Source organism: Osmia lignaria, chromosome 7 (genome assembly GCF_051020975.1).
Source record: "Osmia lignaria lignaria isolate PbOS001 chromosome 7, iyOsmLign1, whole genome shotgun sequence".
NCBI lineage: Eukaryota > Metazoa > Arthropoda > Insecta > Hymenoptera > Megachilidae > Osmia > Osmia lignaria.
The window spans coordinates 11,256,928-11,281,449 of NC_135038.1; the positions used below are offsets into that span (position 1 = coordinate 11,256,928).

A 24,522-nucleotide genomic window follows, 5' to 3' on the forward strand; every position below is an offset into this window, starting at 1 on the left:
TATTATGATGTTTACCTATGATGTTAATCAAAAACCCTAAACTCATCGAATTTGATAATTAAACATATTTTCGATATTTTTGATTGCCATCATAGAATTGATGTATGGAGACTGAGTTTCGTTTGTGCTTGAAGTTTCTAACAGCAATAAAACGTTAAAGTGATATATCTGTATGATATGGAAACAAAAATGAATGATCACAAAAATTATTATGTTAAAGAAAAAAAAAAAGAAAGAAAAAAAAATAAAATATATTTCATGTAGTAGCTACACATAAGTAAAGTAATCATGAATCGAATAAATATAAAATGAAAAGTATGAATAGTATGTAATAATAAACTCCACGTACAAATAACAAGTACCTATATAATGAAGAAAAAGCTGATACAATGTTAGAAAATAACTAAGCACTAATGTAACTGCGAATCTCAATGGAACAGTGAATTTAGGAATAAAGGAACAAGGAGCACGGCTGAATGAATTACACTGCATGTTTAATGCCATTGTGTAATCCAAACAGTCGCCAATATAAATTAGTTGGCTTCCACGCGCACAACTATCGCTGAGCAAAGAGTTATTTCAACTGAGTTCTCCTAATATCGTTTTGCGTCCACTTTTTAATTAGTTCTGTTACTAAGCTTTCATTCGTATAATACACTTTAATCAGGTGATCTCTATTCTTTAAACTATCAAGAGATATTTATATGCTAATTCCATAGTAACATTATCATATTTAAAACCAAAGAAATGAATTTCGTACCATGTTACACACAAAACTCAACATAATACAAAGAAAAATGATATTTATAATATGTAAAAAAAAAAAAAAAATAGTACAACAACGAGGATTACGTGTGATGCTAAAGAACATCTACAAAGATCTCGTGTATACATTTACTGGGAACAAGTTTGCTATGAGAAAATGCTTTTTAAAAAAATATTGCGGTACTAATGAAAATAGCAGGGTGCTATATTCTTTATGGAAGAAGTAAAAAATGCAAATTATAGCAGTCTACTACTAGAAATTATTATCGCAAAAGCGAAGATTAATGTTTGATAATCTAAACAATTTTTTATAAATTCCTTTGTGTTTTTTTTTTTTTTTTCTCATATAATTGATATAAAACGCTGAAACTTTATGGATATCCTGCGACGATCATCGACTAAAATAAGACAATGCATTATGTCCTGTTAAAATTGTAACAGGAACTCGAAATGACATACCTTCTTTGTTGACCGCGTCCAAGCTCTGATACTGCAGCTTGTCCGCAGCTATAAAAAGACACGAAAAAACACCAAGCTTTCTGATATACTCTATTATCCTTAACCATAGATTCCCAAAAAATCAGTATAACATTTATACTATTTTTCTTTCTTAGCAGTTAAGTTAGTGTCGCTGAATGAAAGAGTACTTTTCGTGGTCTTAATTTGAAAAGTTGAGAGTGTAAATGTCATGCATAACCAAATACATTAGCTTCTATTGATTATTGCAATTATAAAATGTACATTACCCATCGTGTAAAAGAAACAGTAGGAATAGTAGGTGAAATTACCCTTCTCTGATTTGTCTTGTCTTTGGTGATCGTAACTACGGGCACGTGGTTCAACCATTGTACTTCTTTCTGCATCACGTCGTTGACGTTGACTGGCTGCTAACTGGCTACCAAGTCTTGCGGCTTCATGGCCAGCCACAGTTCTGGCACTGGAAGATGGTAATTAGTTAAAGCAGCTATTAAATTATATGCTGAACAAAATTGACTAAATATACCTTATTGGAATTGGTGCAGAACTCTGCAAGAAGCCACTATCAAATGGCTCGTCCATCATATTAGGATCTAGATCCATCATATCAACAGCTCTGCTGGTCGTTGGACTGTCCATGGTTGAATCCGCAACATCAGTTTCCATCAATGGTGGAGTTGTATCCTAAATCATAAAAAATATATACATATATACACCTGTGTATTGATGTATGAAATGGCAACTGGTATCGTTAAAATTATATGTACAGATTGTAATGGTAGGCTAATGAAATCATCTTCCAAAATTCCCAGTTCTACGTCTTCTTCTTCTATTCGAGTACTACATTGTGAAATAGTATCTTGAGCAGATCCGCCACTCTCACCCTAAGAGAATATAAATTTGTGTACTTGTAGTCTATCTTCAGAAATGTTTAATTATTAGAAAATAAGCTTTACTTACAACATTATGACTGCTTTCGTTACGTGAATGAGGCCTGAAACCTGGTCCTGGTGGTAAATTCTTCTGTACACAACAATTTACACCTGGACTGAAATGCAATTCCACGTGGAAACGTTCTTCACTACTGGGATCCTTAGTTGGATCTTCGTACAACATAACTACAATTTGTGACATGTAGTTTAATTCAGAAACCATGCTAACGTACTCCATGGCTCGACGCCACTGCTCGTCTTTTATCACCTGTGAGATCGATATACTATCATATAATAAAGAAAACGAAGAAAATAATTTTCAAGAACGAATACAATGATTATCACGTACGTCGAGTAAACCACCGTAACGTAAAACTGTTAACAAAGAATGCACGTGACTTTCGCTTGTGAAATAAAGCCTCGTGCGGACATGACGACCAGGACTCGAGACACCATGGGAATATCTAAAATTCGATTCAATGATATACGTAAGAAAGGTTAAAATATAATACAAGATATGTTTTACCTTGGATTAAGTCTGTTAACTGTTTCTTCGCCAGATTCTTCAATATTTCTTTGCAAATCTGCTCTTATCTTCTTTAAAAGAGGAGTGCAAATACCTTGTCCTATGGTTAATTTTTCTTGCACCGTTAATCCATATTCCTACAAGATTAATATATGTTTTAAAAAATGTAAGGAATATTATTATAGGCATGAATGATCAAAATGTTAACCTGTGGTATAACAATATCTGCCAGGTATTTAGAATAAATGTAGAGTTCTTCTGCATGTTCGAATTGCAGGGTGTGATTGTTATGTTGCAAATCATATTTTATGCAATCATATATATCCGGGATCTTTGATATATCGAATCTCTTGTTTTTAGTACAGAAATCCTTTTCGATCTTCCCCCATCGACGACCCATCAATTCCCACGTTTCACCGTGATAAAGAATTGCATCTAAATAGATTTCTTTTAATATAAGTATCTTGATACAAGATACACTTGCGTATAAGTACGTACCTTTAGTTTTCGGATCATCTTTTTTAATGCGAACAATATCCATTAATTTTTGAATTAACGTATGTACATGTTGACAACATCGTACAGGGTTCTTAACGAAATCCATCGCTGCGTTAATGCTTAGCGCGTTTCCAGGGTTTATTTGTTCCCTATCTTCGCGTGTAAACTCTCTGTCCTGTTGTAATAACTCGTGTAGCCGCGTTTTTACCCTATGAAAACAAAATTAGTATTGTCATTTACCGAAAGCTTAATAATATCTGCATAAGAATATATCTTACATACATGTTCTGATATTTGCTACTATCACAGTCATTGTCTAGTAAACCATTAGTGTTAGCGCTCTTCACCATCTGCACTAGAATAGGGGTCAATTCACCCTCTAGCGCAAGTAACCCTTTTGCAAATGCTGCGGCGGTCATTTGAACCCTTCCTTCGTCGCTCGCATAAATCTTCAGATCATGACGAAACGTTGAGTGAAGTCGAAGTAATCCCAAACCTTGAGCACCGGCATAATCACCTACATGTAAAGAAATATTTCAGAAGGGCAAAACAATGCAACAGAAGCACAATATATACATATTTCTCGGTTTCAACAAACAGACAGTATAAATATGATTCATTCGATGACCTATGCTTTGGTAAAAAGATCATGATAGATAATTATAAAAATCGTTGATCGTACATTAGTTTACAGAGGACAAATTTAATTAATCATACATGTGATCTTTTTGGTAAAGTGTTAGAATATGTTAATGTTCAGTTTGAATAATGAATTGTCATATTTACATATAAAACAATGATTTTTTTATTAATATCGTTTAATATCAAGGAAATACTTGAAGCTGTTTATAAGAACATAAAACATGTTATAAATTTGCACTGCATCTGTGTACATGTATAATACAGAGGTGAATACTGAATGGTGAAATGTAACTAACAAATCTATTTAACAAAAAGAGAGATAAACACTGAAGACTACAAAATATATAAAAGCAACTAGCTTTCAACTGTGAAGCATTTCATTGCCATAAAGTAGAATACACATTGAACTAGCATAGAAACAGCATTTTACTGTAAATGCTTGACACTTTCAAAGCATAGTATTATCAGTTCAATCTGTAAACAGTAATACCTGTGTAATAGAAGAACTTATTACTCACGTTATTACATTGAACTTACTATTTCTATGCATTGTAACACAATTCTACGAACAACTACAAATAAGCATTGATTCAGAATAAAAAGTTACCGTGGTTTGGTAACATCTCTGAGTCTTCCTCTGAAATAATATTCCAAATTATCTATGGATCAAACATTTTCGTGAAGAAATAAGATGTTTATCCTTTAACCAAAACGAAATTATTTAATAATTTAATTGAAAATTTTGGATTAATTCGTTTGCACCCTTAACTAATAAAATAACAAACTTTGTTAAATCAAATGCCTAACGCTTACATATTAATTCTATTTGATAAATTATTATCAAATAAGTATATATGCATGTACTCTGCAAGATATTAGCAGTAATTTATATTACACGTACGTTCAATCGAGTAATTCAGATAAATCACAAATCCAGCCGAAGTTCAGCCAACATATGAAATATATTAAAAAGTATAAACTTAATAATGAGCATGAGAAGCGTATGAACATAAGATACGAACCACTAAGGTGTCTACCTTGACCTCCAGGGTACATGCAGCGAAATATTCTTCCTAATTCTTCGGCTTGAATACGGCCAGCTGGTGTTAATTCTCCGCCCCATTTCAAAATTAAAACGAGCGACGGTTCTCCGAGTCGATCTAGTGAAAATTAAATATTCAATTTCTTAATATTATTCAATATATCGTTCTTCTTCATACCATCATCCGACGAACTTCCTCTCGGTCGTCCCCTTGGTTGATATTTCATCTGTACTTTACGATTAATACCCGAGAAGTGACCGTACCTGTAATATAAATTCACCTGAATCTAATTCTGCAGGAGAAAATCGTATACCACAAGTACAATGCTTACATTTCTAACACACTTTTTAACTGTTCCAATTTTCCCTGTTTCTCTTCTAATTCTGGCCCTGCAGCCCGGTGTTGTATCTCTGCTAACAAACTACGTGCAGTATCCAGTATTTCTTGTAATTGTTTAGGTCGTTTCAATTTAATATGACCGTGTTTGTAGCCATCGTATTTTGCAAATATTTCAAAGAATCTGTTTGAAAGTGAAACGTGGTGTTGTTAGTCAATCTCTATTTCATTTTAGAAGATATACTTACTTTGGATGACGAACTTCTACTTTCATTTTTTGTTTCGGTGTTCTATCACCGTGCCTTATAACAGCAACAACGCAACGTAGTTCCATCCTATAATACATTAAAAATTAATATAAGAACTGTAATGTTTAAAATAGAAAGGAAATGAATAGTGAATTACATTTTCCCAAATGTGGTAGGTACAATAGGTGGATCGTCTAATTGAAAGGGGACACTCCATGGTATGTGCAAAGTTGGCGCCAATTCTCTCAAAATCATATTTCCCAAAATTTTTGCACAATCGTCGTAATATTTATTCGAATTCTTTACAAAACTAAATCCATTAACATCACATACAAACGACTGACCATTTGCCCTGAAACAATATTCGTGTCAAATCAATTATTTATTTTTTTTATGATACGAATGGTGAAATTACTTTACATACCTAAGTAAATCAAAACCGCAAACCGTTTGTTTAAAAGCCAGACACACTTTTCTACTGATCAATTTCTCAGCATTACTTAATATAACCGGGTAACGAATTTCTTTTCCCTCTGAATCCCTTTCAACTTTACCATCCAAAGCTGGGCTCTTTCGAGCCTCGGCATGAGCGTAATCCGGACCAACGGTGTAGACCTTGACATCTGTACCATCGGTTGGCATAAAATCCTCGTAAATATAGGAACCAGTTTTACGGACTCGAGATTCTGGTGAATATACACTGCTACGACTTCCAATCTGCAAATGAAAATAATAACTGTTACTCTAATTAAAAATAATTAATCCTTATTCACTTGATTGCTGACCTTTCTGAATAATCTTTGACTACCTCCACCTGCAGATGTAGGATAATAAATATAAATGTTATGATCCTCTGCAGATACCGGTTTTTCCACAAATGGTTTGTTAAATGTGACACCATTAACTTCAACATGATCTTCTGATTCCACCAATTCATGATCTAAAAATGATTTATGGGTTATTAGGATAGAGGAATAGGAAAATATTCATATATTTAATAACATACGTTTAGGATCAGAAGAATCTCTATCCAGAACAGCATATCTTGGAATTTCAATTCCTTCACTTTCTAAGATAGCATAGACTCTTCTACGGTCCTGTAAAATATATTATTCATATAATAACGTTTATCGATATTTGTCATTTATCTCTTACCTGAATATCATACTGCATCGGTAGATTATTAATAATAAAAGGATTTCTAAGATTAGCATAACTTATGGCTTTATCAAGAGGAAATCCCTTGCTATGAAAGCTTATTAAACAATCAACGACCGGCCAATCTTCTACTGATTCCTGTAATTAGATTTCCATTAAATAATAAAAATTCAATGGTTTCTCTAGATTTTACTATTTGTACCTTTAAAATTACTTCCTCAGGGAATACTACTATTTTAATGTATTCGAATTCTTCTAATCTAGTTAAAATCTCCTTCATGGGTTTACTTTGAGACTTTTTTGCCATCGCACAGACTCCAACCAAAACTTGCTTCCCTTCTCCTTCCAGATCACTTCCACCCATGCATCCATCATCATTACTGCACCCGTCCGACAGTTCGGCCTAAATAAGAAATCCAATTAGTGAAATATTACTATCTTTTTATCCATAGACAGATTGTACCATTTTAATTTTTCGATGCTATTATTTCAGCATCTAATACTTTAATCCTAGATAAAAAAGGGTGTAGTTTAATTAGAAAAAAAAAAAAAAAAAGAAAAACATTAAAGTTCCAAGATAGAAAAATATTGTAGTTGTTAATTGTGTTAAATAGTGCTCACCCAGTATGTGTTTAGACAGGATAAAAAGCCAGAATTGTTAGAAATGTTTTGACAGTAATTGTCATGTAATCTTGTTTGATTATTCATTCTACTACTTATTACAGTCTTTATTTTCCATGCAATTAGGTATAAATGTTAAAGTTCAATCACATATAATATTTGCCTACATAAAAAGAGAAACATAAATGGAATGATGAAAATGTAATTTTCACAGATATTCATTGAAATATCTGATGATCTATCACCTTATAATTTTACTTAAATTATTAAGTATTTATTTTAAACATGATTTCTTATAATAAATTTTTAATTTGATATATTTATTCAATAATACGACATACCACATGCCTACTATAAATTTTGTTAAAGTATACACTCAAAGCAAATTAATATAAAATAATTAAGAAATAAGTTTGAAAACACTACCATAATTTGCCAATATGGTTCTGCTTCGTTATCACAATCAAAGATGTAAACATCAGGAACAGTTGTAGATGATGAACAATTTGAAATTTCCATTAATTTTGTTGAACTTTGAAATTTAAACAATGTACATGCAAGTATACAGAAAGATGCAGAATGCATCTAATGAAGGTTTCATACCACTTTATTTTTAGCCTACTATATACTAAAGCAGTATTTTTTCATGAGTCATTCAATCAGTTTTAGGTAGTTAATTAAATATTATTAATTAAACATCGATGAAAATATTATTACACTTAATAGTGAAACATAGATCTTTAATATAAGGTAGTTAACAGACATAATTTTATCTAAGATTTCAAGCAACATAAATATAAACATATTGATGCAATTACATATGCATGATGCAAACTAAATACATGTAATTAATATATAGTTTATGTGTATTTATGATAATTATCAAATAATTTATGCGAATTGAACATACTTTATAAATAATAACAAACATGATTTTTCAATTTCATAGAATTAAGCACAAGACAAGAATGTGCATGTTGTTAATAAACTGATTTTCTAACCTTTGCACAATATGTTTATTAATGCAAAATGAATAACGCACAATCAGTGAACATTTTTTTAAAATACAGAAATTAAATGAATTACATATACTGTTACATGTATATATTTACCATATGATAAAATATGAATACAATAAATATAAAAATCAATACAAGCTTTTTTTAAACTATAAAAACAATATATTTTTGTACATACATATCTACCTTTGGCAAAACATAGAACATAATTCTGTACAGTTTGTGTTGATATACTAAATGCAAGAATAAAACAAAATCTATAAAGTTAGTATAATAACTTTTTCAGTAAAGTGTGCTTTAAAAAACAATTAAATTTTGTCTTATTGTTGATAAAATTATTTATTAGCTTCAAAAAAAAAAATAGAAATTAGTAAAATCAACAAGATTTTTATTGCAAGCAATAAAGTAAACTTACTCTTTTTGATGAACGATATATAGAAGAAGTAGCAGGACCCACAAGGGTTGGTTGTACAGTATTTATATCTCCTACATAGAAAATTGGGCGACTGGCACTCCGTAGACCCTGTTGATTAATTGTTATCTATTTAAGATATCTACATACATATTTCAAGCACAATTGAAGTGAATCATATAATGATTTGATTGCCTAAGATTGATCACAAAGATTACTAATTATCTATTCTCTACAATTATCATAGTACTATCTAAAGTAACTCACAGTTTATTGAATATTAATTAATGTCTCTTTAAGAATAAATATTATATATTGGTTTTTTTTTAAATTAATTTATTTTAAATGAACATACTTCACATAGAAATAAAACAACTTATATATATAGGTGTGAAATCAGTTGCTAAAAATACTTATTATCAATTAATCCTTTAATTCAAAAGTGTTTTAAAGTGTTTCTTGAAACTGAGTATTATTTCTATTTACCTGATAACCATGTTCCAATTCAGTGTAAGACATGTCAGAACAGGTTTCATTGAGGAAAAAAACTTCTCCAACTTTGATTTAGAAAATACACTAAATTCTGCAATAATTAAACATATTGATTTTTTAATATTAAACTTATAAAAAGACAAGACATTACATTTGTTAGTACATTAGTTATATCTAAATACCAACTGATACAATTATTCTTTGAATAAGTATAACTATTACAAATGTTAGCATACATTATAAAGTGATTGTGTTAACTTGTATTAATTTATTGAGTTTACATACGTTCGTCACTTGCGCTAATAAAAATGTAACTGAAAAAGGTAACCTTGATGATTGATTCTATATTTCTTCTACAAATTCGAATTTAATATGTGACAGAAGTAAGATTGAATCATTTAACATTTTAAACAATAATTAAACATCCTTGAATACATTTCAACTTTCTTTACTGAAGATTCAAATGTACAATTACAATTTAATTTTTATCTTTTTAATTATGCCGTAACTCTGATTAAACTCACCAATGTTATAAACTTCAAGTGAGTGTTAAATTACAACTCAGAGAATAACAATAAGAAATTAATAAACAATGTTTAATCTTTGATCGATTTTAAAATTTTTATCAGTGCTCTCCAAGCTCAGACATCTTGTGAAAGTCGAACTTGAGTCTCGATCGCTCGTATGGTTGAAAAAATTTGAAACTGTTATAAGTAAGAATTTATTAAAGATATAAGGGTTGATATAAATAACAAATGAAAATCTTGAATTGTGCATTGACTTTATTTTAAATATCATTTATAAAACGTTATTGCATATTTACATTACAATAATTTCGTATTAATTATCAGTTTATTTTTTGCCTTTTTTTCATGGAAAATTTTGTATAATTGTATAATGGGATTTAATTGAGCAACATAATAATGGTACTTTTACACTTGTGCATTAGTTATAAAAAAATATTGACGTATCAAATACATTCTTCTTTAAAAAATGACTTTATTCAAAAATCAATAATCCAGTGAAAATCATTTTCTGAACTTTTAAACCATTTAATTTAAACATTTGTAAATTCATTTAAGTCGCTTACTAATCACTATTTATGTCATTTCCTTCCTAATTCTTAAATATCGGGATAAATACACAAATTCTAATGATAATTGTTTAAATACACAGTGGTAAAAAAGGAATTATATACAAAAGTTGGAACTTTAAAAGATAAAGAAAAAATTTGGAACAGCAGTTGTGCGTATAATAAAGTGACATTTCATAAAAATGTTTGGAACTATAGTACACATAATGTATAAAAAAGATAAGAAAAATATATTCAAAAATTTAACGACCTTGTGTATAAATGAAGTGGAAATTTTGTTTTACTAACATTTATGTTTAAACCCGATAGTCGATTGTAATAAAGTCGTTTAACTTAATTTTGATGTATAAACTATTATTATCTAACGACGGTAATCAATATCATATTTTATTATGTTATTGCACTAGATTTGTTCTTTAAATTAACTCTAGTTCTTGAATTTGTCTTTACAGACAATATCTACAAGATAATTATAAAATCAACAAGATAGTGAAGTTACTCGTTAAATGTGGATTATAATTTATGCAAAGTTATAAAAGTTAGTTGTTAAAACGCGCATGTTTTAACAGTGCGAATATGAAAATTCGTATGCAAAATTTGTACTAATATCTTATGCACGTAAATATTATCAACATCATCAGTTTTTTGCCACTGACTATTTATAGTCATTTCTTTGAGCCAAACGAATTATGAATTTTTAAGTTTCATCTGGCTGAAGGAATGATATCAGTTTCTTCTGTTTAACTTTTTCATTCTATTTACTATCAGCCCACTGGCCAGACATTAACCGTCATTGCGATTTCATCGATACGAGTTTCCTTGAACGTGCTCGTGCCTCTGTACGAATATTTGTATACTCGAACCAAAGAATATTAGGAATTAACGTTGTATCGCGTAATAGTAGATACTCTGATATCCGCCTGAAAATACAATATTCAATATAACTGATGTAACATCTAAATACAGATAATACGAAACGTACAACATACCATGAAACAACGATAGGAAACATTGGTGTAAGAACTACATGTGTAACTATAAACCATACTATTCCCAATATAATTCCTACGAATGCGCCGCATAAAACTTGAGAAATTGAATGATATAATAAGTAAACCCTACTGTATGTCACTAGAATAGCAATAATTATACAACCAGCTATAATAGTAATTCTCCAAAATCTTTCTGAAATACTGCTATTATTGTTATAATGTAACCTGAAATTAAATGTTGAGAAATTTAGTAAACATAGCATGGTATAAATCTATCATTGAAGTAACAGCAAATTACCTGATGCATATAAAAAGTGTTATGTATGCAGCAAAGAACCACATAAACTGTGCATGCATCGATGGCATACCATATTCAACATAGATGCTGTCTCTTCTCATAGGTCTTGCTTCGCATATTGTATGTTTCAATATAAAATTTATAAATTCATTAATTATAACTCCGCTAAAAAATACAATCTGAAAAAATAAAAAAATGAAAGGAGTGTTTTACACAGTTTTAATGTTCTTCAAATTTATACTTACTGTATGTAAATCTCTTCTAAAGAGAATCAAAGTTATAAAACCAGCTATGATAGCAAAAGGTATCAAGCTTATTAAAGCTAATAATTTTCCAAAAACATCACCTGAAAAAGAAGAATATTTAGAAAAATTCAAACAGAAACACCATAAAAACATTGTCTTAAAATCATATATAAATATCCAGGGATAAGAAAATTACAAAATTTCCATATTTTTCAATTATTTACGCATACAATGCAATATAAATATTGTAGTATTCTTTATCTTCAGTCTCACAAGTATGCGCATAAACTTCCAATAGATGAGAAATATTTATTAAAGCGTGTCTAACAAGAGAAAACAAAGCTTTTATATAAAATATGTGTATAATTACATTACAAAAAGTGAAAGGAATAAAAATAAGAAGATTAACTGAAATTTTGTTGGAAAATTCAAAAATACTTGCCTTGGGGATATTCGACTAAAGTAAGAGATAAAGGAACCCATTCTGGTTTTTCGACAGCATCTATGAGACGTGATTTAACTTGATGAAATAATTCGTCGTCTAACGATGCCATGTTACCGAAATTTTTGAAGTGACCATAACTCGGACAACTCACCGCGCAGCAACAATCATGGAATCCAAGGAATAGTGGTAGAAGCTTGACAGTAATATCATTGTATATATAGTTTAACAAGATTTGACAAAAAATGTTTTTCCTTGATTCTTTCTAGTAATTATCCATTTGACCAATCACACTTCTTATCATTTAATTTTTTTTTTTAAACTTATGATTAGTCTCATTTTATACTTTATAGGCAAGTCTGTCAATACACTAATGTTAGTAACACTAAAACTATATATGATGGATCATTTTTCTGTTAAAAATATTTTTTTTTTTTTTAATTGATATATTTTGTTATTGTTAATATTTGATATGTATTTTTTTCTGTTACAGTATATAGTGTATAAAAGTACGTTTTAATCGCATTAATAAATGTTATATCTTGTTGCATTGTATAGTGATTTAAAAAAGAGAAGTCACTATTTGCAAATAGTGCATAACACGTTTATACACGTTTCGTACTGCGCAAGAAGCGGGAGAGGTAGCAAATCGGATAGTTGCGTGCTGTTTTATTCGGTGTTTGCTTCCTGTTTGTGGTATGAATTTTGGTTGTGATGTGATATAATTTACGTTTTGTTTCCGTTACATTTCTTTACCGTTTTATATATTTTCCAGAACTTCTTAAAAACTACTTACGTTTATCTTACATTTGACGAAGTCTTGTGTGCTTGTGCACCCGACAAAAATTTTTTACTGTATAATGGGTTAATATTTTAGGTAATGTACATACAATTTTCTATATATTTCATTACACATTATTAATGTTGCATCATTTTTGTATCTTTTTTATAAAACATAATGTTGACTTCATAAGTTTTACAATAAATCTTTTCTTATTTTTTGTTATTGTTAATTCTGTATTATTTTGTTTGTAGCTTTTACATTGGAATGTTATATGACATCTTATAAAACACATGGCAGACCAGGATAGTACAAATTATCATGCACTTTGTGCAAATGATGATGATGAAATTGATGGTCTAAACAAGAGGTTGTTACAGTTGTTGTCTGCGACAAAGACTCCATCAAAAACTGATATTAAAAGTAGCACATCCGAACCATTGTGTAGTTTTAATAATGATAGTAATAGCCTCAGAGATGAAAATAAAGCATCTATCAGTTCCCCGATGCTTAGTCATTATAAATATGACTGTTCCTTTTCGCATCATGACATGCCAGTTAATTTGTCAACCATGCCAAATTATCTCCCTCCTATTGGAGTATTCTGGGACATAGAAAATTGTCATGTTTGTATTTAAATAAAACTCTATTCGTTGAGAGTGTTATTTCAGGATTTGTATCAAAGATGTAAATCATTGCAGGTTCCAAAAGGAAGGTCTGCCATAGCTGCAACGCAAGTAATTAGGGAAAAATTTTTTAGTGGTTATAGGGAAGCAGAATTTATTGTGGTTTGTGATGTTTGTAAAGAGAATAGTCAGGTTGTAAAAGAATTGAATGATGCTCAGGTAAACTTTTTAAGGATATGCAATATTTGATTTTATTTTTCTCTATAATATATTCAGTGTATAAATTATCTTAGGTCAATCTAATACATGTTGCTAAAAGATGCAAAAATGCTGCTGATGAGAAGCTTAAACAATCTATTAGGAGATTTGCTGACATTCATGGAAGTCCAGCAGCTGTAATTTTAATATCTGGCGATATTAATTTTGCTGCTGATCTTAGCGACTTGCGTTATAGAAAGAAAATTCATGTGATACTTTTACATATGAAGAACACGTCTGAAGCATTAATAGTATGCGCTAATGAGCATTATGACTTTTTAGAACTTATGGAATCACTGCCGTCCAGAACTGTAAAGGTGAACCGATTCGTTAATATCTAAATTTTTTTCACAGATATTGTAAGTTTCTTATCCTATTTTCTATAAATATTAAATAAAACTCATGTTATTTTCAGGTTGCTGCACATTATGACCTTCTAGTTAGTAACCTTCCTGAAGATCAAAATGTTATATCAATTAAACGTCGACTCAAACAATTGTCCGAAAATTGTGGCGGCCGAGTAATAGAAATTCAATCAAATACTGCAACTGTGCGCTTCACTTCAAAAATCTTTGCAATCAGGTCTGTGTATACATTGATTCCTGATTCTATGAATGTTGTTTTGTGCCTGTGAAATGTACAAATTATAATAGTTATATATTTAAATAGAAGTATTTCATTATGACACTAAAATATTCACTCTAGCATCATTATAGTATAGAAATAAGCAATAATACAAAGACTTCCATATTCGAATGGCCCGCTCTTTGTAACCAATAAGATATTCCTAGTTAGAAATAATCTGTTGGTCTATTTACCATTAGTAAAAAAAAAGTAGTAGGGATAAGTACATAAATAGGGTAAAATTCAAACAGTGAACAGCAATGTAACGAACATAGTGGCACTGTAAGGAACTCAGAATTTTGATTCGTATAACGTATTTCGTGTATGTGTGCAGTAGAAATTAATGTTAAAAAGTTATTATCTTCAATATATTGTTATTATTTATCGTTTTTATTTATTCGTATTATAATGCTGACACAATCTAATGATTTTATTTACATGTAAGGTAAGTTGAAGAATACATACATTTAGCAACAGTTGTTTCAATTAGAGGAAATAAGAATTTAACAAACCATATGTGTTTAATAAGATCCATAAAGGTTTTTTGAAAAATTAACCGACGTTTCAATTTGTACCATAAATGTATTGAAATCTTCAAGGTCATTTATAGATCAGAGTATCTTTGGCCCATTGTAATTACGGTAGGCAACTTTGCTTAATAACAATATGAACTTTTTTTTTGTAGGGCTCAGAAGCGTATGGATGGAGAAATTGTCCTTGGTTCGAAAATTTGTGTAAAATTTCAAAAGGAGAAAAGAAGTAATTTTCATAAAATTCAAGGTATTCTGTTACATGTATTGTTTGTTGTTTTCTTCTTCTTCTTCTTCTTTTTTTTTTTTTTAATTGGAGCAGTCATAATAGGAACAATAACGTGATGGTGTACCTTTATAATTCTAGGATATTCTACAGGGAGAAACAGTACTGTAAGCGATTCAGAAATTGTTACTAGTTCTCCTAAACAAATGTATAGTGCAGGCACTTCGATAACGGGCGGAAGGACCCTTCATATTCCACATTATCAGTCATCATCGCCGGTTATTGGAACATATTCCGGATGGAGTGCCCATTGTGCTCCAGTTTCAGTGCCACGGGGGTAATTTCAAACCTTCTAATTCCACGTGCATAAATAGTAGTTACACATGATGAAAATTCGGGAAAGAGCCTTGGAGTCGCGAGTAGACATTGTCCTTGCATGATTCGGGCAATGAGACTAAAGAAGCTTTGATCTTATCTGATTTAATATCTATCAAAAATAGCAGCAGTTGTTATAAATTTTTGATAATTTAACATTTCTCCCCGTTCCTCTCTTACAGAATGCTCCAACCACCACCTGTCTATGTTGGGAGACCATATTCGAATAATAGTAATGTAAGTTTTAATAGAAATTATAATGAACTATCAAGGGTCCAATCTCCACTGCTTTGGCAAGTCTCTGGTTCTCAACAATTTAGTCATATGTGGGAAGAGCAGTATAAAGTATGTAATTTTATGAAAATCAATTTTATAGAATATGAGAATGTTGTGTATCATTATTGTTTCATGAATTAATTCATGAATTTCAAGGTGGAGAAAACGAAAGTACTTAGTAGAAGAATTCATATCCCGCAGGTTCGGGATAATGGAGTAGCGAGTAATACATCTCGAACTCCAGAGAATTTAAGACGTATCAGAGGAACGCACACGTCCTTTGTTCAACCCTCTGAATGGGTTGGATCAAGACAACACCCTCCATTAAATACTTCAGTAAATTTCAATGGAACTGGTACATAAATTAATATCCTATTAGGTGTTTTGATTATTATAAGATCTTAATAGTGATTTGTTCCTTTTTTTCTTTACTCCATAGTTCATTCTCAATCAAATTTTAAACGTCGCAGTCCATCTCCAATGTGTGATATACAACCACGAGAACGCCAACAGTGGAATGGACAGGTAAATTACTAAACACAAAAATATTTAAATTCGTTTTAATACGTATTATGTAATTTTTGTTTAAGAATCAACACTCTGTATCTATGCGAAGTTCTAGAACGCCTTCACCTTATGAAAATACAGTACAAACAGGAAACCAGCAAAACAGTCATACTTCACCTTACCATCTAGGTGATACAGAAAATGATGAAGTTGAGGTATAGTCATTTCTTTTAAATCTTTCATTACTTTTGAAATTTTATAATAATCTCGCACTTTGTCTTTTAATCTGTTAGAAATTTTTCAACCCGATAAACAATCATAATGGCTCTTCGATGAGCAACGAAACGTGTACGCCTATAGAATTGCAAGTAACTAATTTAGACCAAAGTATTAATCCAAAGAAAATGAGACACATGCTTGCCTCTATTTTCTTGGAACACGTGATGGTAAATACTTGTTCACATAGTTATATTATTATAAATGTAAATAATTCTCAACTTATTGATTCTTTTTTTTTTTCTTCTTCTTTTTAGGTGTTAAATGTTTCTATGTTCACACAATCGGATGGTAACTTTGCAGCAAGCGTGAAAGTACCTTCATTATCAGACGCGCAGTATGCAATTTCTCAATTACATCGGCGTAAAGTAGGATATAAACGTATTTTGATAGCGTATGCTCATAGTGGCAGAGCAAGTCCTCAGGTTGTGCGAGCACAGATCGTAATGTTACTGCAAGAAGTACCCGGCCATAAACTTCCTCTTTTCAAATTCCGGGAAATGTACGAGAGCCGTTTCATGATTTCCATCAGCGTCTCCGAATTGTATAAGATGAAAGATGTTTGTATCGTGACGGAAGATCCTGGTGGTAGAATGGTATCCCTTAATCCGGATCACAGGAACACTCCATCGCCATGTTTCAATACTACAACTCAGGTATTTTAAATCTATTAATTCGTTGCATAAATACCATAAAAATTTATAATGATGTATATCAAGCCGAGTTCGAGTTTTTCCAGTAAAAGTAGAGTCGTTATTCCTTTTACTGTTGAGAATTTGTGACGATGACCCTAAGCGATAAAAATATTCTGAAACAAATATGTTAATATAGCAAATCATATATATTTATATATATTAATTTCATACAAAATATAAGTTATGTATTTAATTATTAGGAGGAGCAAGTAGAGCTCCCATATTGTACTATTCATACGTTAAAACCGTGGTCGGATAAAGGATGGGCTGAGCAGAAAGTAGCGTCACTTCCGAATGTAAAAATTTCATTAAAACTTCTTGATCCACGTATACATCAGTTACTTATCACGCACAATGGAAGTTTACCATTACCTAGGTATATATTATAAATATTTTCATATAAAGTTCCATTGTGTTTATTCATTTAATAATTTGCGATGAATAATTTCAGTTTGCCAAATTGTTACGAGGCCGAATTTAAAGAGAAATTAGAAGTCTGTGAAAATGGAGTACCTTTAGAACACTTAGTATCTTGTTTATCGTGCGTTGAATTGAAACAAGGTATTGGTAGTGTAAAATATCTTATTTGGACGGGAAATAAAAGTCACGATAACAACCACGAAGGTAAGTAACATTCTTCAGCCACAAGTAATTAATTAATTATACACCATTCCTCTTTTCAGAAACAAAATGCGTGAGTCCTCCGCTTGCAAATCAATTATCACTTTTTAGCCGTGAATTAGTCGATCTTTTAAAAACTGCTCCACATTGCCAATTGCCATTTAATCGATTTATACCTGCGTACCATCATCATTTTGGAAGACAATGTAGAGTGGCTGATTATGGATTCACTAAACTTATCGATTTATTAGAAGCTCTTACTCATACAGTACAAGTAAGTGAAAGGGAAAGAAACTTCAACTTGTTGAAAATCATTTACCATGTTTAAACTGTTCATTTTAGGTAATGGGCGAAGGAAACAATCGCGTGGTAACATTATCTCATCGTGCACAAGTACGTCGTTTTACGTCTGATCTGCTAAGAGTTTTAAAGTCTAAAGCCAGTAAACAAGTAGTGCTTTCAGAATTTCCAAGTGTTTATTCCAGAGTAATAGGTAAGGCTTTTTAAATTTTGTCAAATAATGATAATGTAAATATTATGAATATAAAAACATGAAAATATTTTATACAGCTAAACCATGGGATATCGTGGATTATGGTGTATGCGAGATGGAAGATATTCTTAGCGAGGTATCAGAAAATACTGTTGTGGTTACTACGGTCAACGGTGGAGATAAAATGATAGCAATTCCTAAACGGGAACAAACTGCGGAAGAAATTGAGCGAACGAAACAATTTGCTGTAGAGGTAAAATATAAGTGCATTAAAAATATTCTAAGGTCAGGCTCATTATAACAAAAGTGTAATCATTTTCACTCAGGTTGTAGAATTATTGCGACACGCGCCTCAATGTAGGATGCAGTTCAATAAATTTGTGCCATCATATCATCATCATTTTGGTCATCAGTGTCGTGTATCAGATTATGGTTTCACTAAATTAATCGAACTATTTGAAGCTATACCAGATGTGGTGAAAATAGAAGACGATAATTCTGGTGAAAGACAAATTTCTTTAACAGAGAAAGAAGGTCTTCGTGTGCTTTCTGAACAGATATCAAAGTTAGTTACGCGATCAAAAGGTTGCCTTAGCATTTCAAACATCGCGCAACATTTCCTAAGACAATTTGGTTATGCATTGAAACCAGAATCGTTCGGATGTTCCTCTGTAATGCAACTAATGCCAAAACTTGGAAGTACCGTAAAGGTATTAAGGTGAACAAATTATAAATTTATCTTCACATCGAAATAATATATTTATAAATTGATCAATTACTTAGATTATGTATTTGACGACCGGACCGGCAATTGTAATGGTAGATAAATCTCATCTGCAACAATTGACTCTACAGTGTCGTCGGATGTTGATGGATAAACCCCAATATAAGATGTCAGTCAAGGAGTTTCAGCAATTATATATTCAGCATTACTTAAAATCGTGCAACATAGAGGAATTGCAACAAAACTTGTCTGATGTAGTTCAAGTAAGTTACAATTTCATTTGAGTAGATATGTTTTTTAGCAAAAAATTCTTTTAAACTCTACGTGAATACAATTTCAGTTTACAACGATGAATGACGAAGAATTTATCCAACTTACTCCATTACATTCATTCGCTTGTAATTTATATCGTGTAATGATGAATTATGGTGGAACATTGAAATTTTCACAGTTTGAAACTGCGTATTTATCTACTGTTGGTTGTGTCTGTAAACCAGCAGACTACGGTTTTCCAACAATTTTCTCACTTCTGCAAGCTCTACCTTGTACAGTAACGATAAAACTGTCACGGCGAAAGAAAAGTATCATATATCTGAACAAAAAAATAGCCGGTATGTAAATGATACACGTGTAATTATGTTAAATATTAATCAAGTTACAAACGTTTAAATTTATTTCATAAACAGCTGCTGGTATATCATTACCACCAACCTATACATCAGCATCGTCGTATCGTGATACGGATTCTAGTAACGAATCATTTGAAAGCGATTCGTCTTCTCGTGTCAACACTTTAAATAATTCGGTTGCAACAGAAAAGCGTGCAAAGTGGACAGGACAAACAGGCGAAAATCAGAATTCTTGGAAAGAGACAGATGAGAATAATTTGTGGGTGAAGGAATCGGAGAGATCATGGAAATCGTCAGCTTCAGAGAATCAGTTAGTCAGTTGGTCATTACAGGAAAATGGAAGCGAAAGTTTTCTTAAAAACTTGATGCAGACATCAATTACATCGCGTGGTTTTCCACCTCCACCTCCTAAACCAGATTCTCCACCTGAGGTATTTTTTAAAACAGAACATTCGTGTTACACGCGTATATCCTTTTCCTTTAAATATATAATTCATGAATTATATACAAATTATAGGGAAACTTGAACAAAAATCAATGGGATTCATCTGTTTGGATGACTCCAACAAAGTTTACATATTCACAGGATGAACATACTACCAATGTGCAGGTAAATATTATCAGCCTTATCAGTTGAATTTATGATTTCATTATTTTTTATATCGATAGGTTCCTCCTATTACATTACCTCCTTCCTGGAATCAACTCGTGTCTAGTGATAGCGCATCTAATTTATTATCACCAACAAGGAACTTATTACCTGCTGCAGCAAATCCTTTAAACCCACGTACTTCACCCTACTATTCGTCCAAATTTAATTTAGTCGTTGCTCCTCATCCTTCTGAGTTGCCACTTCCTTCGTTATCCTTAACTCCTAAAAAAGGTGTATCATCGGGAAACGTTACAACCGATGAAACTTCGATGAATAAGTTAGAAAATACTGTCAATAATTCAACGGAAGAAGCGAGTGTCAAAAGTAATGGAAACGATAGCAGTAACGTGGAAGATGATAACGATAAGGAAAAATACAGTACTTCTATAAAGCAGTGTAAGTAATACATGTGCATTACGGTAACTCATTATTGTTTGTATTTGCAATGGCTAAAAGGAGAAAACATAATTTTTACAGTATTTACGAGTAAACGTCGTTTAGCTGCTCAGTTTAATCGACCTATCGAGTCGTGAATGATAAAGTCAGATACGAAAAAAGTGTACAAACGCACCAGGTACGCTACAGAAGCGAAGAAACTGACATCGAAAACGTCATGTAGTGTGTTAATGTGATTAATTAAAAAAAAAAGAAAAAAAAGAGGAGGAATTTATAACATCTCGGTAGGCTGTCACACTGCGGGACAATACCTATACACCATTCCCCGAATGATGGTAGGTACCCCTCATTTATATTTAAAATATACGGTAGTAATATCGATTTGATACATACAGAATAAAAAGAACAGAATTTATTTTCAAGAAGTATGAAAATATACATATATATAAATATCTATATACTAAGTGATTATGATTTCTGGTTTGAAAAGTATAAATAAGTGTGCGGCGTTTATACCGAGTGATATACACTGATTGTATTATGTATCAAATTCATGTAGCATTTTTCATACTGTGATATAGAATAGAGAAAGTGCAAATGATATGTAATAATACACGAAAATAAAATTATAAATGGGTAATAATTGTACACGTGTCGTAGGATTGGGTCAGAGTCATTCAATAAGTCTTATTTATTTCTTCATTGTACTGAAAATATAACTTCAACAAAATTATCCATGAAACCATATGATATTTTGAAAATAAAGTTTCGTTTATTATTCATACTTAATGTTACATAACAAAATACGTGTCAATTGAAACTTTATTGGCTCAACCCTATTGTAAATTATTATCAGAGAATTGTATTCAGAAAATGAAGATCATTAAATTATTTATCTCAACAATCACGTTATTAACAGTTGCAGAATTGAATGTAATTCATTCTTTTTATTGTGTATTCATTTACTATGTATTTTTATTTGTACAATTATTTTTCCCATTCGCGTTTGAGATTTTCATTCATTACTGTCTGTTCGTTTTTACGGTATACATGATTTTTTAATTATATTGTGAATGATTGTGTATGATATTTTGAAGTGTTATCCTATTTTGTTGTATACATGAAAATACTTTTAACTAAGGAAATGTTTATTGAACTTAAATATAATAGTCACTATTAATTAGCTCAAAATCGCAAAAATGGAAGAACCGTATGATGTTATAAAATGAAATTTTTTATTGAGATTAATTCGCTGAAAAGGATTGTTAAAACGTGACAAATAATTAAATGTTTTATCGAGTGTCAGACAGCCAGAAGAATGCAAAAAAAAAAAACAATTGTATCAATCAGATTGTAGCATCTAATGTTACTTTTAGTAATGATACTATTTTATTAGAATGTTTTCTGTTTTCAGTATCAGCTGAGAAAGATTAGAAAAAAAAAGCTATTATTTATTCATAATGGCATTGATTATTTAAAAAAGAAAATATGCGATTAGTAGATGTAATGCACGATGCAAGTGAATCTTTTTGAATAATGTGTAAATGATCTCATGTTTTACTTTATTTTTAAAAAAGCGTTTTATCGGAAATAATATATGCGTAGAATTTCGCAAACGCGAGGGAGCCTGGATCAGAAATATTAGATATGAATCGCTAGATTTGTGCACAATAGTTGCCACAGTAAATAAATACTCTAGGTTCGGTACATTGCTTGATACATCGCCAAAAATATAAAAGTATAATGATGAATTGATCTGTTTGTATTAAATTTACGTGATTCATTAAACGACAATCATATATTAGTATTTTAGGGTTTTAGGCTTCCTAAATTCAATTTTGTATTAATTTATTTAACTGGAATGAAGTAACTATGTTTATATGTTACTATATTTATTACATAGGAATGAATTCTATTGTATTTTATATTTATATGAAAGAAATGATCATTTTTTTAATTTGCTTTTTAAACTTCACGAATTTTCCAGTTTAGATTTTCTATTAGTCATACTAATTTTTTGAAAGATTTTTATTCTATGAATTCAATCTTAGTTAGAGGTACTCATAATGTATGGCAAACTTTATCTATATATATATATATATGTATAATGTATAATAGCATTTTGACTAATAGGAAATTAAATTGGTCTTTATGCAAGAAATACCAAAATAAAATATTGTAACAATTTTATAAAAAAATTTTATTGTAATAACAAAAACAAACAAAATTGTAAAATATAAGTAATCAATGGAATATTCTGAACAGGTATATTTAATAAAATAATTTGTTACAATACATGTACAATAAATGTTTTTATATACTGTTAAAATAAGGAATCAATAAAAATAAGCCAGTTGAGAAACATGGAAAATAAATGTTTTATCATGAATATTTAATATTAATTATGTATTAGTTGTTACAAAAAATTAATGATATACCATTTCCAATTTGATAAATTAATTTATTTTATGTTTTACAGAATATCTATACAATGATGCAAACACAGCTTTATAACAAACTGAGATGTATGTTTCACATCAGTTAACAGTCTATACATACTTATCATTCATACCGCTACCAACAGGACCGTGTCTTCGTTCCCAAATCATACGATGCTTTTGTTTCATAAATGCACTACGTGCATCCAACTTTATACCAAGATCACCATCTGTTTTTTAACAAAACATTACAGTTAAGTGAGTTGTATAATGCTACAATCATATTCTTATTTAATACTGAATAAATTATGTAACATGCAATATGTTAAATAGTAATTTAATGAACTCTGTAAACTCATACATTTTATAAACCAGTTCTTGGCAGCATCATCATATGTTTTATATAAATCACTACAAAGTTTCTCCGAATCTTCACCGTGTACCCAACAACAATGTTCATAGCGGTTTCTTAATATACTAAGTATTTCATCTTCCACCATTCTGACAAGAGTAAAATGTAACAAAAGAAATATGATATTACAAGAGAGAAGCATCGTGAAAAAAAACATTAAATGTATGTAATTAATAAAATATTTCATACAAGAATTTATGATTAAAGAAAGACTCACTTATCACGTTGAAATTGAGAATTTGCTTCTTGCAAACAAACTATGTCGAGTTCATAACATTCGTCGATTGTTGGAACACGACGAAATTTTTGATGATACCATGGATACTTCTTTTGATTCGGTACGACAATTGTTTCTGTCAACAATTGAAAATATATGTTGTTAACAATTATTTCTTTTTACATTTAATGCGATGGTAACATAACCAAATGCTCGATTAGATAATACCTCGGAAATAGTCGATTGGCGTATCCAGTACATATGTCAACGTTTTTAAAAGGCGGGCTATCACATTTGATTCGGGTTCCATATTTTATAGTCAATACACCGAACACAATTAGGGAACAGGAGTTATTTAATTCATTAACAACCTATTTGAAATTACAGAATCCCCAGTTCAAGGACCACGGAATAAGAACTCTAAAAAAACTACACCATTTTTCTTATAGTCAATTCAGTATTGGTTAATGGAACATATATGAATTATGTGAGTATTATAAATTTTAAATAAATACGTAATTGCAATT

The 24,522-nt window shown here is 30.6% G+C and overlaps 4 protein-coding genes across 12 annotated transcripts in view; 1 reads left to right on the forward strand and 3 right to left on the reverse strand.

The window, feature by feature from the left end:
* The window catches only part of l(1)G0196 (inositol hexakisphosphate and diphosphoinositol-pentakisphosphate kinase), a 15,419-nt gene extending 5,579 nt beyond the window's left edge, over positions 1 to 9,840 (reverse strand). Inside the window, exons 1-24 of one of the 6 annotated variants that reach the window (XM_076689165.1) lie at positions 9,694 to 9,840; positions 9,164 to 9,260; positions 8,681 to 8,788; positions 6,828 to 7,028; positions 6,623 to 6,763; positions 6,474 to 6,564; positions 6,253 to 6,407; positions 5,892 to 6,184; positions 5,625 to 5,819; positions 5,468 to 5,554; positions 5,215 to 5,403; positions 5,061 to 5,146; positions 4,863 to 5,000; positions 4,448 to 4,477; positions 3,481 to 3,715; positions 3,199 to 3,407; positions 2,909 to 3,135; positions 2,701 to 2,837; positions 2,524 to 2,638; positions 2,203 to 2,442; positions 2,010 to 2,126; positions 1,769 to 1,926; positions 1,554 to 1,702; positions 1,225 to 1,272 (exon numbers count right to left, since the gene is read on the reverse strand). In XM_076689165.1, the coding sequence (XP_076545280.1) occupies positions 1,225 to 1,272; positions 1,554 to 1,702; positions 1,769 to 1,926; positions 2,010 to 2,126; positions 2,203 to 2,442; positions 2,524 to 2,638; positions 2,701 to 2,837; positions 2,909 to 3,135; positions 3,199 to 3,407; positions 3,481 to 3,715; positions 4,448 to 4,477; positions 4,863 to 5,000; positions 5,061 to 5,146; positions 5,215 to 5,403; positions 5,468 to 5,554; positions 5,625 to 5,819; positions 5,892 to 6,184; positions 6,253 to 6,407; positions 6,474 to 6,564; positions 6,623 to 6,763; positions 6,828 to 7,028; positions 8,681 to 8,788; positions 9,164 to 9,196 (3,382 nt within the window). In that variant the 5' untranslated portion in view covers positions 9,197 to 9,260; positions 9,694 to 9,840. Of the gene's footprint in view, positions 1 to 1,224; positions 1,273 to 1,553; positions 1,703 to 1,768; positions 1,927 to 2,009; positions 2,127 to 2,202; positions 2,443 to 2,523; positions 2,639 to 2,700; positions 2,838 to 2,908; positions 3,136 to 3,198; positions 3,408 to 3,480; positions 3,716 to 4,447; positions 4,478 to 4,862; positions 5,001 to 5,060; positions 5,147 to 5,214; positions 5,404 to 5,467; positions 5,555 to 5,624; positions 5,820 to 5,891; positions 6,185 to 6,252; positions 6,408 to 6,473; positions 6,565 to 6,622; positions 6,764 to 6,827; positions 7,029 to 7,672; positions 7,947 to 8,680; positions 8,789 to 9,163; positions 9,261 to 9,693 lie in introns of those variants that run through there. The other 5 variants (XM_034335793.2, XM_034335788.2, XM_034335787.2 and 2 more) reach the window with 5 other exon arrangements.
* Marf1 (meiosis regulator and mRNA stability factor 1-like protein) overlaps positions 1 to 23,547 on the forward strand; it is a 31,640-nt gene extending 8,093 nt beyond the window's left edge. Inside the window, exons 5-31 of one of the 3 annotated variants that reach the window (XR_013062395.1) lie at positions 12,733 to 12,935; positions 13,015 to 13,116; positions 13,275 to 13,646; positions 13,722 to 13,865; positions 13,940 to 14,221; positions 14,320 to 14,486; positions 15,214 to 15,308; positions 15,426 to 15,621; positions 15,842 to 16,004; positions 16,092 to 16,290; positions 16,375 to 16,460; positions 16,526 to 16,657; positions 16,736 to 16,888; positions 16,976 to 17,374; positions 17,614 to 17,789; positions 17,865 to 18,037; positions 18,097 to 18,308; positions 18,377 to 18,527; positions 18,605 to 18,780; positions 18,854 to 19,237; positions 19,311 to 19,514; positions 19,592 to 19,862; positions 19,938 to 20,311; positions 20,398 to 20,490; positions 20,550 to 20,928; positions 21,010 to 21,263; positions 23,408 to 23,547. Coding sequence is in view for 2 of the 3 variants with exons in the window: in XM_034335799.2 (XP_034191690.2) it covers positions 13,314 to 13,646; positions 13,722 to 13,865; positions 13,940 to 14,221; positions 14,320 to 14,486; positions 15,214 to 15,308; positions 15,426 to 15,621; positions 15,842 to 16,004; positions 16,092 to 16,290; positions 16,375 to 16,460; positions 16,526 to 16,657; positions 16,736 to 16,888; positions 16,976 to 17,374; positions 17,614 to 17,789; positions 17,865 to 18,037; positions 18,097 to 18,308; positions 18,377 to 18,527; positions 18,605 to 18,780; positions 18,854 to 19,237; positions 19,311 to 19,514; positions 19,592 to 19,862; positions 19,938 to 20,311; positions 20,398 to 20,490; positions 20,550 to 20,928; positions 21,010 to 21,065 (4,998 nt within the window). In the remaining variant the exon portion in view is untranslated. Of the gene's footprint in view, positions 1 to 12,308; positions 12,443 to 12,732; positions 12,936 to 13,014; positions 13,117 to 13,274; positions 13,647 to 13,721; positions 13,866 to 13,939; positions 14,222 to 14,319; positions 14,487 to 15,213; positions 15,309 to 15,425; positions 15,622 to 15,841; positions 16,005 to 16,091; positions 16,291 to 16,374; positions 16,461 to 16,525; positions 16,658 to 16,735; positions 16,889 to 16,975; positions 17,375 to 17,613; positions 17,790 to 17,864; positions 18,038 to 18,096; positions 18,309 to 18,376; positions 18,528 to 18,604; positions 18,781 to 18,853; positions 19,238 to 19,310; positions 19,515 to 19,591; positions 19,863 to 19,937; positions 20,312 to 20,397; positions 20,491 to 20,549; positions 20,929 to 21,009; positions 22,266 to 23,407 lie in introns of those variants that run through there. The other 2 variants (XM_034335801.2, XM_034335799.2) reach the window with 2 other exon arrangements.
* On the reverse strand, positions 9,934 to 12,374 carry LOC117609481 (dolichyldiphosphatase 1). Of its 2 annotated transcripts, XM_034335879.2 has the most exons (6): positions 12,240 to 12,284; positions 12,028 to 12,120; positions 11,798 to 11,898; positions 11,553 to 11,731; positions 11,252 to 11,479; positions 9,934 to 11,182 (listed from the first exon to the last, which is right to left on the reverse strand). In XM_034335879.2, exons 2-6 carry the CDS (start codon positions 12,080 to 12,082, stop codon positions 11,053 to 11,055), a joined length of 693 nt encoding a protein of 230 aa, XP_034191770.2. In that variant the 5' UTR covers positions 12,083 to 12,120; positions 12,240 to 12,284; the 3' UTR covers positions 9,934 to 11,052. The 2 variants fall into 2 exon arrangements, with proteins under 2 accessions (XP_034191770.2, XP_034191769.1); XM_034335878.2 differs by lacking the exon at positions 12,028 to 12,120 and having other exon boundaries at positions 12,240 to 12,374.
* ND-PDSW (NADH dehydrogenase (ubiquinone) PDSW subunit) lies at positions 23,458 to 24,446 on the reverse strand. Its single transcript, XM_034335882.2, has 4 exons — positions 24,224 to 24,446; positions 23,996 to 24,131; positions 23,728 to 23,867; positions 23,458 to 23,596 (listed from the first exon to the last, which is right to left on the reverse strand). Exons 1-4 carry the CDS (start codon positions 24,303 to 24,305, stop codon positions 23,478 to 23,480), a joined length of 477 nt encoding a protein of 158 aa, XP_034191773.1. The 5' UTR covers positions 24,306 to 24,446; the 3' UTR covers positions 23,458 to 23,477.
* Positions 24,447 to 24,522: the final 76 nt, after the last annotated feature.